The sequence below is a fragment of the Tympanuchus pallidicinctus genome, unplaced genomic scaffold, assembly GCF_026119805.1.
Source record: "Tympanuchus pallidicinctus isolate F22 unplaced genomic scaffold, pur_lepc_1.0 scaffold2, whole genome shotgun sequence".
In the NCBI taxonomy this organism is placed as follows: domain Eukaryota; kingdom Metazoa; phylum Chordata; class Aves; order Galliformes; family Phasianidae; genus Tympanuchus; species Tympanuchus pallidicinctus.
In genome coordinates, this window is record NW_026294721.1 from 22,180,240 (window position 1) to 22,194,943 (window position 14,704).

At 34.7% G+C, this 14,704-nt stretch overlaps 1 protein-coding gene across 5 annotated transcripts in view; it reads right to left on the reverse strand.

Annotated features, from left to right (window-relative positions):
- The window catches only part of ATP8A1 (ATPase phospholipid transporting 8A1), a 95,454-nt gene that overhangs the window by 20,496 nt on the left and 60,254 nt on the right, over nucleotides 1-14,704 (reverse strand). For all 5 annotated transcript variants that reach the window (XM_052682514.1, XM_052682512.1, XM_052682513.1 and 2 more), the window contains 6 exons: nucleotides 12,373-12,556; nucleotides 12,159-12,269; nucleotides 7,542-7,616; nucleotides 7,289-7,411; nucleotides 4,875-4,953; nucleotides 2,067-2,128 (listed from right to left, as the gene is read on the reverse strand). In XM_052682514.1, the coding sequence (XP_052538474.1) occupies nucleotides 2,067-2,128; nucleotides 4,875-4,953; nucleotides 7,289-7,411; nucleotides 7,542-7,616; nucleotides 12,159-12,269; nucleotides 12,373-12,556 (634 nt within the window). The remainder of the gene's footprint in view (nucleotides 1-2,066; nucleotides 2,129-4,874; nucleotides 4,954-7,288; nucleotides 7,412-7,541; nucleotides 7,617-12,158; nucleotides 12,270-12,372; nucleotides 12,557-14,704) is intronic.

Sequence of the window (14,704 nt, forward strand, 5' to 3'; positions counted from 1 at the left end):
AACAAAAACAAAACCCAAACCACTGCCACAATTTCATTATTTAAAAATGGTGTGAAATCTCATTAGAAGAAAATTAAGGATCATGATGAGTGTTATAATTTACTTAATCTATCCAGTCATGGTGCTATATTTGGATGCATGATAAAATGAATTATAGAGAAAAATACTTCTCACTGTTACGTGTGCTTGTTATTTTTGAATCTGACACGAGAAAAGAAATTATCCTTTAGGATCAATTTAAGAAGTCGCGTTGCATAGACCATGCGCACAAAACAAAAACAGTGAAGGCTGCTGTCAAAGGAGATATTGACTGTGTGAATAAATTCCCTCTTCACATTACACTGTTCCACACCCCCAAACTGAAAGCCTCTCATATCTTCAAGAGTACTCAAGAACTCCTTGAATTCCTGTACAAGGATAGAAATACAGCAATTGCAACACTCAGCCCTCCCAAGATTTTCAATGTGAAGGGAAGGGAAGCAAAAGGAAGAGCAGGTTGTCTGGACTTAAAATGGTGAAGTAATAGTTTATTTGGAATTCTTGACTATTTTGTAAGGTAGTAACAATCAATTAAGACTCTCAAGACAGTGAGGTTTCAGCTCTCTAAGTAGAAAACCAGTTGCAGAAAGTGACAGAAGAATTGCACTGTCTATTGTGGCTTCTAAACATTTATGGATGCAGCCTGACAAACAGTAGCAACCAGCTCCACATTACAATACTGAAAGTATGAGAAACGAAATAATTTCCCAAGGCAGTGGAAAATTCTACTGCAGATTTATAAAAGCAGGCTTTGATGTTTGTGAGCCACCTGATATAACAGATGACACTCAGATGTGCTAAGATTTCAAGACTGCCATCAGTTGATGGATGACAGTCCAAATAATGTAAGTAAACCCTAATCCACTAGCCTCTGAGTATAGCATATGTAACTTGTTTTCTTCTGGTGTCAAGCTTGGCTTTCTAAAGGAGATATAGAGCAGAACCTCTACTAGGATGAAGTTCTGAGACCATTTCAGGACAGAACTTCAGCTGTGATTACAGCAGTATGTTGAGTAATTGGGTTTAACAATGTGTCCAGTGCTAACCTGCTCAGTTAAATGATGGCCACTGTAAAGGATGCTTTAAGATACCCACCTAATAGAACGATGGCCATTATTAAGGATGCTTTAAGAGCAGAAGTGGATGCTGGCTGTCAGAAAAACTAACTCAGATCCTAGGATAAGCGAAGTTACACGAGTCATGTATACATTTTATAAAATTCACAGCAACAGTTGAACTGAGCCAGGTTGCAACTTATAAGTAAACAGTAGAGTCTGAACCTGATGCAGAGAACCTCTTTCCCTCAGAAGAATCTGTTTCACCTCAAATGTAGGTGGTTCTGGTAGACACATTTAACTTCGAAGAGAAGAGTAAGCAGGTCTAATTCTGCTTCTAACAGTTCTTAGAAGAACTCTTCTATGGGGGAAAACCCATACCTGGTCGATATTCTCAGTAAGTGAGAAACAGGTATTTAGCTTTGTTTTATGAGATATAAAGATTAAAAGAAAAAGCATGAATAATTAGTAAGTACAAGAGTAACATAAGATTACCATTAGGTATGGTCAAATTTAACCAAGAAGTCTTAGTTGCATGTGGCTATGCCTTTATTTCAAGTTCCTATTACTAATTAAGAGAGGGAGTAGAGACTTATACTTTCTCAAGTCAACAAACCAGTTTCACACACAGTAACTCATGATGTCTCCAATGCAGAAACTTACCTTAAATTATCGTAATTGTTAATTAGAGAATTACAGTTCCCACTACTTTAAAAATAGACTGTTTCCAGTAAAGGACAGCTGAGTCATCTGCATCATTACTTTATTAAACTATATGTTTTTAAAAAACAGAGTTAAATACAAAACAAACTTTAAGGTTTCTCAGAGTCATCCAAGTACCATTTCACACCAAGTCTTCAATTATATACAGAGAATTATAAATAAGAATAAAAACCATCTCTGTAGGAGTTAAAAATAGAGGCAGTATGCACAACAGTTGACAAAGCATTAGACAGCTGTAGCAAGACTTACAGTATAAACGGTGTTTCCCAAGAGCAGATAATCTGAAGTTTTACCATTACCAAATACAGTGCCTGTGGAAGGAAGCGAACACTTAAATATACTCAATAGTACCATACTTTATTTACACTTTATCTTTGGATAGAACAGGACACCACAAGGAACAGCAAGAGCTCTGGAAGCCTGAGAACAAAGCTGAGAACACTGCTTATTTTGAAGTTTATACAAGAGAGGTGGCAGTTGTTAGGCTTACTTGTATATACAAATTTGATTTCTGCCATTTACTGCTGTATTGATGAACTTCCAGAAAAATTTTCTGTCAAGATCTATGTCCTTATTACTTCTTATATCCAGATAACAAATAGAGTGTAGATTCTAGTTTTGCGTACTGTCCAGCGCCTAGGTTCTATGAAACAAATCCTGAAAATTCTTAAAAATTCATAGGTATTCTCAGCTATTTCTTGTAGATGCTACTACAATGCAGGCAGTTTGAAATTTTCCACTTAACCTTATTTGTCCACACATTTATTGTCTCTAAAGAGTAAACACAAAAAAGCACTCAAAGAAAAGGCTGTGAGCTCTCAGTGACTTCCATAATCTTCAAAATTTTCAATGTACTAAAAAATATCTGTTCAAATTTGCATTCTGTTGCTTAACAATATATATATCTAGCAATAAAGAACTCAATGAAATAAAACACAGGAATAAGCAGGCAGCTATGACAGTTCCCAACTGTTGGACTGCTAAGACTCAGCACTTTTATGCACTCTTAAAGTTGCACTATTTATCATTCTTGCTCCATTACTCCATTCATTTCTCTCAGAATTCTCCTGCACTGTCTCTTTCATAAGAAATAGGTGGAGACAGAGACCTGTTCACAGTATTTCTGTTCTCTATTGGATTTCTCTGACTTAAGCATCTCTCCTGGGAAAAAAACAGCATTATTTCTTCTTTATACACACTTAGCGGCTTCTACCCTGCATTCTTCTCCCCTTGCAGAAGCTCTGCACCAGCTGGACAGGAAGCTGTTGTACTACACATCAAGCACACAAACCCCTGGTATTATTTCTGCTCCCCTTGCTCACCCAGCCCTTAGTTAGGAAGGGAGAGAATGACAGAAAGCATTTTTTTTTCAGACTTGATGGCAGTAAACAGGTCAGCTCTAGCTCCTCTACTGTGAGCTGGAGAGATCCATTCTGGAATGCTCTTGTAGAAACCCAGTAGTCTTACCCAGATATCACAGATTTACTGTTCACATGACCTCTATTCTGTGCTATGCAATGCATCAGTCTCTTACACAGATTGACTACAACTTCGAATTTGGATTTTATTATGAATTTGAAGCTGCAGTGTTAGCATATGAAATAACATTTTGGGATCTCCTTCCTCCTGGGCTGTCTACAACCTTTTTCAAGGCAGTAAGCTGCCACTGAACTTGCATCCAGTGGCTTTTCAGAGAAAATAGGCTGCTTCCTACTTTCCAGTAGCCATTCAGAAGTCACTCAGCATGGAATATTGCAAGTTTTTCCCTTAACCTTCCCAGGCACAAGCAACTGTGACCGTCTCACTCTGTTATGTCAAGTACCAGAATATTCCTACAGTCCCATGTAAATGATTGATTTACATGGGTAGATAGTGATAGAACAAGGAGGAATAGATTTAAACTAAGACAGGAAAGATTTAGGTTAGATATTAGGAGGAAGTTTTTCACACAGAGAGTGGTTACACACTGGTACAGGTTGCCCAAGGAGGTTGTGGATCCCCATCCCTGGAGGCACTCAAGGCCAGGCTGCATGTGGCTCTGGGCAGCCTGGTCTAGTGGCTGGCGCCCCTGCACACAGCAAACTAGATGATCATTGTGGTTCTTTTCAACCCAGGCCATTTTACGATTCTACAATTCAGCTCTTTGAAAGGGTAGATAACAGCAGAACATGGGAAAATGGTTTTAAGTTGAGGGAGGGGAGATTTAGGTTGGATGTCAGGGGAAGTTCTTTACTATGAGAGTGATGAGGTGCTGGAACAGGCTGCCCAGAGAGGTTGTGGATGTCCTGCCCCTGGAAGTATTCAAGGCCAGGTTGGATGGGGCCCTAGGCAGCCTGGTCAAGTATTAAACAGGGAGGTTGGTGGCTACCAATTGTGCTAGAGTGAATTGTTTGGCTGCTATCAAGAAAGCTGAGATGACTACTAATTTAACAGAGAAAGTATAAGGCACAAGCTATTCTTACTTTTATATTTTCACAATGTGGAGGCAAAACATCCCAGGCCTATTAGAGCTGCCATAAACACAAATATTCCCACAGCCTGGAAATAACGCTTTCCGTCTTTGACAATTAAATATGACAGCTAAGCTAGAACAGTGACAGGACTGAGCTGTCCAGGATGACCCGCTTTGATCTGTCACAAATCTGCTGATACAGATGTAAGCTACTGGGTTGATATACCCCTGATGCAACAGGAAAGACTATATCCAAAGCCAATAGAGACTTACAAAATACGAGTCAATGCAAAGGACTCTAGTGATTTATGATCTTTTAAGTATTTTACACAGTAGATTATTATACAAAGATAACAATTAAATAGTAATTTTCTCCACAGTTTAAATTTACTTCAAGCATATTTATAGTTTTATGTGGACAGTATTGCTTCTGCTTTTAAACACATTTTAAACAAAACATTTTAAATAGACTGCATCTGTTTCAGTTCTAGAAGTGACACTACCTCACAGAACTAGCAGTATTAATAAAGCATCACTACATTAAAAAGTTACTTTGAAATTCAGTACCTTTTAACATTTATTTTTTTATTTTTCATAACACTTACCATGCTGGAGGGCTTTCAGTGGAAACCAAAACAGAATGAATGAGTGGAAGAGGCCATTTAAACAATGTACCCAGAAAACCTAAAGGAAAAGAGAAATCCATGAGAACCATTTGCTACAAACTAGCTCTGTGAACCCTGACCTTTCTTTTCATCTGTGTGTTAGATTCACAAAATGTGTTTCTGTCAGGCCACCACTGTGAAGTAACATAACTGACAGGCACTTTCTGCCTCTTAGCTCTTCATGGGTCATTTGTTTATTTTTATGTTTTGAAAAAAAAAAAAAAAAGTATGTATTATCTCCTCCTTTTAATTTCAAATCAGAAGGGCAATTAAAACTTATACATATGGGAGCATCATCAGAAGAAAATAAACTAAACCAGACAAGTGGAACAATTGCTACATTCTAAGGAAGGGAACTAAAAAAGGACTTCAGTTTTTATAATTTACTTTTTGCATAATGATTTTTAAGGCAGAACAACAAATCACGAGTTTGCATAGACTTACTTACACATTTCCACACACAAAGAAATTAAAAAAGGACAAATAATATCTTCCAAAGACTTTTCCTTACACGCACACCTTCATCACACGGATCTCTCTTTAATGTACTTTCAAAATAATTTGAATTAACTTCAAACTTATTTCCATTTATAAAAAAAACTTCTAAAAACAAATGTATTATGTTTATCCAGACACAACCTTCTGATGCTTTCCGTAATAGATATCATACATATTCTTAAGGTTTTTTTTGTTTGTTTGTTTTTTAAAATATCTGTAATCTGTACAATTTTTTTTTTTCCATTAGCAAAGTATTTGACAATTACAGCCTTTATTAGAACTAACTATTGTGTATTATCAGAGTTCAGATGTTCAAACAATTGAAATTAAGTTGCTTCACATTTTTCACAATGTCTCAGAGTCTTTTGTTAGATTATACAACTACCCTAGGATGTAAGATCCAATTTACACTCCAACACTTTGCACATTTGAACTTGTGCTACTCATTAACCTTTGTCTCTCCCTCTTGCTATGTCATTACCAGAAGTTTTTATTTGACAGAAAGCACAGGTGGATGCAAGAAAAATTAGTTCTACTTTTACATTTTCCTGGCCAATTCTTATTGTCACATGCTAATCCTTTAACCTCTGTCATGACCTCATAACCTTTGATCCCTTTTACCATAACAAACATCTGCATCAACATTCAAGACAGTCATGTTTCCAAATCTTTAACAACACCTATTCAACTTACATAGCTGGGAATTTTGTAGACTTTTACTTCTAATAAGTATCATATGTCACAGAATTTCCAAGGAAGTGAACAATACAACTGTGCAATAAATATATACGTATTGGAGTTATCATTTAAAAACAGAACTGTAACTCATGATGTACACTACTGTATTAAAAGTATCACAACACAGAAGTGCCTGAATTAACAGACCATTGTAAGTCTTGCATTGTTAAAGCATTCACAGTGACATAATGATAGTTTCCTTATCATTTTCAGGTTTGTGGATGAAGAGAAGAAGTGAGGCTGAAGGAGAAAAATCTCACACATAGATGATTCAAAGACATTTTTGACAAGTAATTCTCTTTAAAAGTACTTCAGTTTCATAAGAAAAGTGGCACAAGAGGTATCAATCATCACTTAACAGGTATTCAGTGGCAAATTAAAGATGTCTTCAACTTCATTATACAATGACATTACTTCAAAGTCCTAATTATATGCAGAAAAATCAAATCAAATCAAAAGGAACCCTTAAAATGTCACAAGGCTTGCACAGATTTGGGAAATAGTTCAATTATCTCTTAATACAGATTATTTATGGACAGATCTGTAGAAATTGCATGTTTTATATATGAGCCTGTGTTTTTTTTTTTTTTTTTTTTGTTTTTACTATTTAATCTCCAAGATCATACAGAGATATTAAGATATAATAAGATATTTTCTACTAGAAGTAGCTGCAAATTTCTTTTGATCTGATGCATTTTTAACTGTATTCAAGTATCTTTTTCCAAAACTCAAAATTAAATTGTAAAATCACAACCCCAAATGGACAAAGAATTGAACCACGTCCCTCCCTCTACAAATCTAATGACAGATTTAATTGTCCTTCTCCACACTTCTCCACAGGCTTCTGTAATCCATTCCCATATAACAGTACAAACACATACAAACCAATGACAGAAGAGTTTAATCACTTCTGCCTGTAGAAGACAGCTTTATTGCCAGCAGAGAAAAAGAATCAAGGCTGAAAATAAAAGAATACTTGCTGTCTATTTTCACATTTCAGTATAAACAGACAAATACGATTTGTATCGTTTATGGATAAGTGGACAACTGGAAACAGTAGCAATAAACATCCTCTCCTAAAGATAATTACGTTTTAATTACATTTGATTTTTATCTACCTTGGTATTGAAGTCCAGTGCATTTTGGGAAGTCTTGTACAGCTCAGGATATTTCAGCATGTTTTCTTTCCGGCAGGATCTCTCAAATATTCCAAGAGTCAGTGGAGGCATTGCAGTAAACATCTAGTATGTGGATTAAAACAGCACATTGCAAGAGTTGAGAAGTGAAGCCTTGCTTAAGGATTATTCAAAGTTGTTACCCAAGAAGTCTTTATGATTATGATTGAAAATGAAAACACAAAAACAACCTTACCACATTGTAAAGGCCTATACACCATCTTTCAAAGAGAATTTGTCCAGAAAAGCCATTGACAAAAGCAAACCAGATCTGAAAAAGAGGAAAATCATACTACTCAAGTGTCTTGCAAAGTGTAATAAGCAGATTTTTATTCAACTTCATAAAACAGGGTATTCCTCAAACACATTTACAATACAGTTGAGAGTGTTCTGATCAAAACCTCTATGACAAAAATTATTACAGAAACAACTTGCTTTCAGAACAGATGGGCAATCTGGTCTAGTATGTGAGCAATTACAACTAAATATGAAAATATTTCAGGGAGGTAGCTATTTTCAAAATCAATTTCATGTTTTTTAATATTCAAGAGTAATCTAGCTCAATGCATTTGTATTGTGGTTTTTTTTTTGTTTTGTTTTTTTTTTAAATGAAACAGGATTACTTTCCTAAAAACATGGAAACATGGAAAAAAAAAACACATTTTCTCGCATTCTTTAGCAAAGCATAACCACTTTCTTGTTCTCCTTACCTCACATTATTTGAATGACAGGAAAATTATGTCATGACAAGAGAAGATGTTTTACTAGCAAGCTATGCCAAAATTATTTTGTCTTCGACAAATACGCATTGTAAGGTATCAGAAGTCAGGATTACCTAAATAATATTCTAGTTAATTTAAGGTTCATGTCTTTCAAGTGAACTTTCAAATGTCACTTTGCAGAGACTCTGCTACAGTTTGCATTTTGTTTGACTTCATAATGGAAGCATGAATTGCTATAAATTCCATTATATATACAGGCTGATGTGCAGATAATCAAATTCTATGAGCAAACTTATTCTTTTATTACATGGAGGAATGTTTGAACATTTTTGCAAATACTTCGAGGTAGAAAAAAATTGAAATTAGCAACTATTAATACGAAAAACAGGAGTTGAAATCCAGTTAAAACTGCTGTTTATTCAAGCAATAAGTAAAAAGTAAAAATATCTAAGTCCAATTACTGGACCAAGATTGTATACAAGAAGCACAAAAGTTAGATTTGCAATACAAAGTCATAGGACCCAACAAAGTTTCAGAAATCTAAGTTTCTTCTGTTATAACAAATATCCTATTTTCTAATGTTTTATTCTATTCACTAGAAAAGCAGTGTTACTTAAGGGAATTATTCCATAGCTGTTCATTAATCAGATTTTTATTAAATGTTGTGTATTTTACTTTCAGATTATTGCAGTGGGTATTATGATTAAACAGTGATGAAATTAGATCTTTACAAGCAGTATTTTCTCAGTAATTGAGCATGAGAGTTGTATGAGCATTCGTTACTAAACACCAGCATGATTTTTTTGATATTTTACAACTGAGCTCAAACCATGAATCTAGTCTCATTCTCTAGACTCATCACTACTGTTCAAGACAAGTTGTGCTTGACTGCCTTTTTTCATTTCAACTTCTTCATAGCTCCTGCATTATCGAACCCCTAAACTAGGAAGATGGCTCTTGGTAGGGGACTGATGGACAGGTAACATTACATGATTTGCCCCTTTTAAAAACACTTAATTTGAAATGGTTTAGGGTGATGTAAAAGCAAATTATCATAAAGGAATAAGCGACTCAGTAGCCAGGTTTAAGTGCATATGTCTCTTTGCTGGTAATGTTAGACAGGTTAACAAAAAATACAACTCTAGTAAGAAAATTATACTATTTACCTTGCATGAAAACCAAACTCTATAGAGCTGAATACAGTATTAATAGCGACAGTGACAAGAAACACACACTTTCTTCACAATGGGAAATTTAATTACAGACAACTGTGTTTCATTCTGATTTGGGGGGACAATGGATGAAGGCAACTGCATGAGCAAAACATGAGTATTTATGACTTATTTTACATCATGGTAATTTTGGTTGTGCGCCCCAGTCAAACTGTTCAAATTACTGAGCAAACATCCCTGTAACGAGAGGAAAGGAGAGAGGGGCCTGGAAAGTAATTTGGACTGTAAGAAGGAGAAGTGAAAATTCAGACCATTTTGTGGTTCAGTGATCATGGAATTTCTCTCAAAATAGAAGACTTTAGTTCATAAAATGAGATATATATCAATGCAGATCCTTACATTGCTGTTTTCAAATCATATAACGCAAAAATGTGGGCACAAACTGCTTTCCACTGTCTTTTTTTTAACTGAAGTCAGTACACTTTACATGCACTATAATCATACTTCACTATATAACCTTTAATGTTACGGGGACTAGTTCCATATAAAAGATGAGGTGCATATTGAAATATATATTCAGTAATAACATAGAGTGGAGAAAAAAGTTATTACTGATCACTTCTTGTTTCTTTTCAATAGTTTAGATGTTGATAAACACTATTCAGAGAGCATGAAGTATTACTATAAACCTTCAGCATTCCTAAACCAAGAAACTCGTGGCACCCATTTCACCTCACCTCACAGCTGTCTATGAATAAGGCTGCATTTTAGATTACATGGAATCCATTATAGCACTTGTTTCTACTGAGCAGACATTTAAAATATAACACACACTTATGAAGTAAAGGCAGGCATCATTAATTATTTTCAGCTAATAAATGTATTTTTTTTTTTTTTTTTTAAATCAACCTTCCAGACATGTCTTTCATAGCATTACTTTCTAAATTCCAAGACAGAAGAGGCGTGGTCACAAAGGCCTCACAGACGTTTTCCTGATGTAGCATTTCTGCATATTAAGCAGCAGCTTACAAACACTCATTGAGCTCTCTGCTCCCACGCCTGATCTGTAAAAAAAACTGAAAAGAGAGATTCAAGACTGGCAGTTGTCCTTTCCAGAGACATTCAATGATGAATTTCTGCCCATTCACTCGCAGCATTGACATGAGCCATTAACGTCTGTGAAAGATTTTGAGCTGACAAGTGTTGGGTATATAGTAATTGAAGTAGAACTCCCCTAATCTTCCAGAGAGGGTGTATATGACAAAATGCTTGTACGTGTGATATGTAAAGGGTCAAAATCCACATTAAAACGATCTCTTTGCCCTCTGTCTGCTCAGCAGGTTGAGGCTTCAACTACTTCTGGTACTTTGTATTTTTTTACTCTAGGATCTTTGCACCTTGCATTTAAGCTTCTCAGAAAGAATGCAACTAGTGGAATATTTACATCTGATTCAAGTTATATATTTACAACATGTTTGGAGGTGACAAAAACAGAAAATTAAAGAAAACAAGAAGTATGTTCTAAAGCCCGACTTAGTAAATTTCTCTTTAAGCACCTAATACTGTTTTTCAGTAAATGTTGAAAAAAAAAAAAAAAAAAAATTGAAAAAATTTGAACATTTGAAAAAACATTGATATAAGAAGTACTTATCAGGAATTATGGAAGTAAGATCGTTTGATTAGATAATCTGATTTTTGAAATGCTAGATCTAAAAAACATCTATAAAACACAAAGGATGTTCAATATCTTTTTTTCCCCCCAGTGGCCTTCTATTTTACAAGATTTTCTAAAGAGTCTGTATACTTATTGCTACTTATAAAATAAAAAGTTTTAAATATTTTCAGATATTGCAATAGTAGAAGATCACTAACTTAAACAACAAAATCAGAAATATTATTCTAATGTTTACATCAAGTTTAACAGGAATAAGGCATTTTCCTTCAGTCAAAATTAAACACATACTGTGCAAAAGTTCAAGATATTAATTTGACAATATATTAAAATTTGAAGTGTTTTTAAGAGTAACTGTTAACCACAAGGCTGCAATATGATCACAAAGGTTGAAAGCTACATCTACATTAATCACACTGCAGTACAAATATGGAAGATTTATTTGTAAAAATTACTGTTTAATCAAAGCTTGAAATGTTTTTTTCCATATTTCTAACTCACAACATCACTGTTAATTTCAAGCTTGAACTATACAAATAGCGCAACTAGACATATATTATGAAAATTCATTAAAAATACACTCAAAGTTGTAAGGCTGCAATGGCCCCAAAGGTCTTGAGAACTACACGTACATGTTGTCTTAACAATACAAATGAACAGTCCTCTCGTGCTACTGTATTTTTCACAAGATACCGTTCCGATTAAAATTGCAAGTGAGAAAAAAAGGTCAGTTACCTTTAGGAAGGTAATCCTGTTTCAGAATAGAGCTTAAAGAGGCATGGCTACCACCTCAACAAGGAAAAAGCATGCAACAGCATAATTAAGCATGTAAAAAAACCATAAGGATTGTTCCAAACAGCACAACACAGTTCAGTAGAGACCTGAAAAAGGACTTCAGTTTACAGATTGGACAATTAATGACACCAGCTCAACAAAGAGCTTAAACACATACATCTCATGGTAAATTTAAGGCTACTTACTTACTTATTAGTAACATTGTTGTGGGAGGTCTTTTAAGTTAAAAAAAAAAATAAAATCACTAATATTCTAATTAATATTAATATATCACTAATATTCACTAATATGAGTTCAATAAAGATTTATCTAGTTCACTGGATTATCTGTTCACTGATAAAGATTATCTGTTCACTGGAAGTTAAATGCTTCTTAAAAATAATATAGAATAATCAAAATCTCAAGAACAACGAAGTTTTAATTTTATAAAGTAGCATTTACTGTAAAATTACCTCAATGATATAAAGGACTATATTCTTGTAGAAGCAATATAAGATGCATTTAGCTACTCTGTTATAATTCCAGGCACCATGAACCAATAACAAATTCTTCAAATACTTGAACTGCAAAAAATGAGAAACAAACATATAATGTAAATGTCCATAGATTGATATTAATTTGACATTAAATTAATTTATTCTTGTCTTTTACAGTATAATGGCTTACCTGAGCTATTGAGTAGTCTGAAGAATTAGCAGCCTGTAGACCTTCATTTCCACTAATACCAACACCAACATGTGCTGTCTGTATCATACTAACATCATTTGCTCCATCACCAATTGCTAGAGTTACTACTTTAACTTGCTTTTTGACCATATCTACAACTTCAGATTTTTGAAGTGGAGATACCCTAAGGTGTAACAGAAAAAAAAAATAAAAACAACAGAACTTTCAAATAAATGACCTTGAAAAACATGCTTTATTCCTTGAAAAGGCACCAAAACTAGAGTAACATCCTAGAAAATTATATCAGCTTGTTGTTGGCCTTTACACTATTTGCCAAAAGAAAATTCCCAGAAAAATTCACAGAAACCTGGGATTTGTTGAAACAAGGTATTAATAAGACTAGAGACACACAAGTCAAGCAGTAATGGGCCCCTAAAATGGAGTAATGGAAGAAAATCCAACATCGCCACTACAAATAGTAACTTAGAACAACTGTAGGCTGCTTTTCATTTTGCTTTTATACGTTTTTATTTTCCTCTCTGCTAAAATACTTATTTTATAAATTTAAGAGGCAGACGTCAAAGCAAACAGGCAGAAGTAACAAGCATGGAGCACCAATACATTAACATAACCTACAGTGCTAAGTTAGAAGATGCAACTTTGAACGCTCTATCTTTCACTCTATGTAACTGATAGTAATTTCTCCTTCATTTGTTTGCACCAACCACCAAGAAATGTGGATGGGCAAGGAACAAACTATTTCTCAAACTACTGAGATGATTCTCAAGATCAAACTCTATCAGTTTTGGTTCCATCTTTCATTATGTAATATGTGTATGTTCCATTTCAAGTTCACAATGTTCTATTTTGAAGTTGAAATTGAGTCCATATATTTGAGATATGATAACTGCAAATAATTTACAAAAATTATGTGTCAACACAGACATTTTTCACAAGGTAAGGAAGGGTAGGAACAAACTCTAAGAAGTGTGTATATCCAGTCTTGTGCTTCCTGGCACTGGAACTGCCAACCAGACACTTCCTGAATGAGTCATTTAGGGATAATAGAAGAACAGAAGATATGCAAAAACCCAAACCTTACTCTTCTATATCTTCTGCAGAGAAAGCAATTCACATTTCAAAACATGAACTCTGCTGCATCTAGCTGAATTTTCTGTAGAGTTGGGAATGTGCATCCAGTGAAGAGAAGATGAAATGATCCTTTCCTCACATATCTCTGCAGATAACTAATTCTGACTGCCTCCACGCAAAAACTGAACAATGTTAAGAAGGAAAACTTGCCCTTGGATACAAAAAAAGTCAAAACTGAGGAAAAAATGTGCATTTGTAATTTATTTTCTCCAAGTCTTTTTTATGCATTCACAGCAATAATCACCGTGGCACCATAAGCTTGTGGTATTTTGTAGTTGAGGCTGCGAAAGAATCCCCCTTAAAGTGCCAGAATTTTGGGGTTAAGGGTTATATAGGGATGTTCATATCTTAATTCTTCCAGGTCAAAAAGAATAAAAATAGAACAATATAAAAAAAGAATAATATAAAAAAAGTTTTTGGGAACAAATTCAGAAATGAAAGCCACAAAAGCGCAGTTATTTCTGAATAATGTCTCTTCCTGAACACACTCTGTATATTGCTACTCACTGGGATACCGCCAAGCAGCAGAGCCTTTACAGTTTACTAGTACATTTCTCAACTGAACTAATGCACTTGTAAGCTCAGTAAAAGGAAGAAATATTACAATCAAACAAAAAATTCAGCACTATTCTATAGATCCTCGTCAAAGATTCTGTAACTTCGGGGTCCCAAAGACACCAAAGGCCTCAGGATACTTGAGAAAATTACACGCATATATTATTGATGAGAGTTGTGATAGCTAGCTGTATAATTTAGTCAAACTATTTTTCAGAACATGGCATAGTATGGCGTTTCTGTCTGTGCAATTATCTTTACGGTAACAGCCAGGCTGAATAATCTGCCTTGTCTTGACTCTGCTCTTTTGTAATTCAGTTTGAGAGGAAAAGTTCTTTTCTCTAACTGAATGTACATTTCCTCACATTTCTTCTCCTTGCCTCTTCCAAAAAACCTCCAAAATAGAACAAATACCTCATGTCTTTTAAGATTAAGAATGAAATTAAGCTCTCCACATTCAGCCACATTCTTTTTAAATAGCATTGAGTCTGAAGGTAAGCACTATGTAAGTGCATGCTATGAGATTTTTGAGAAAGGCAATTGGGATGAGTACAACTTTGTGGTGAACTTGGGATGAAAGCTTATGGGTAACAATCCTCTAGAAGAATCTCTGGTCCAAGTATTT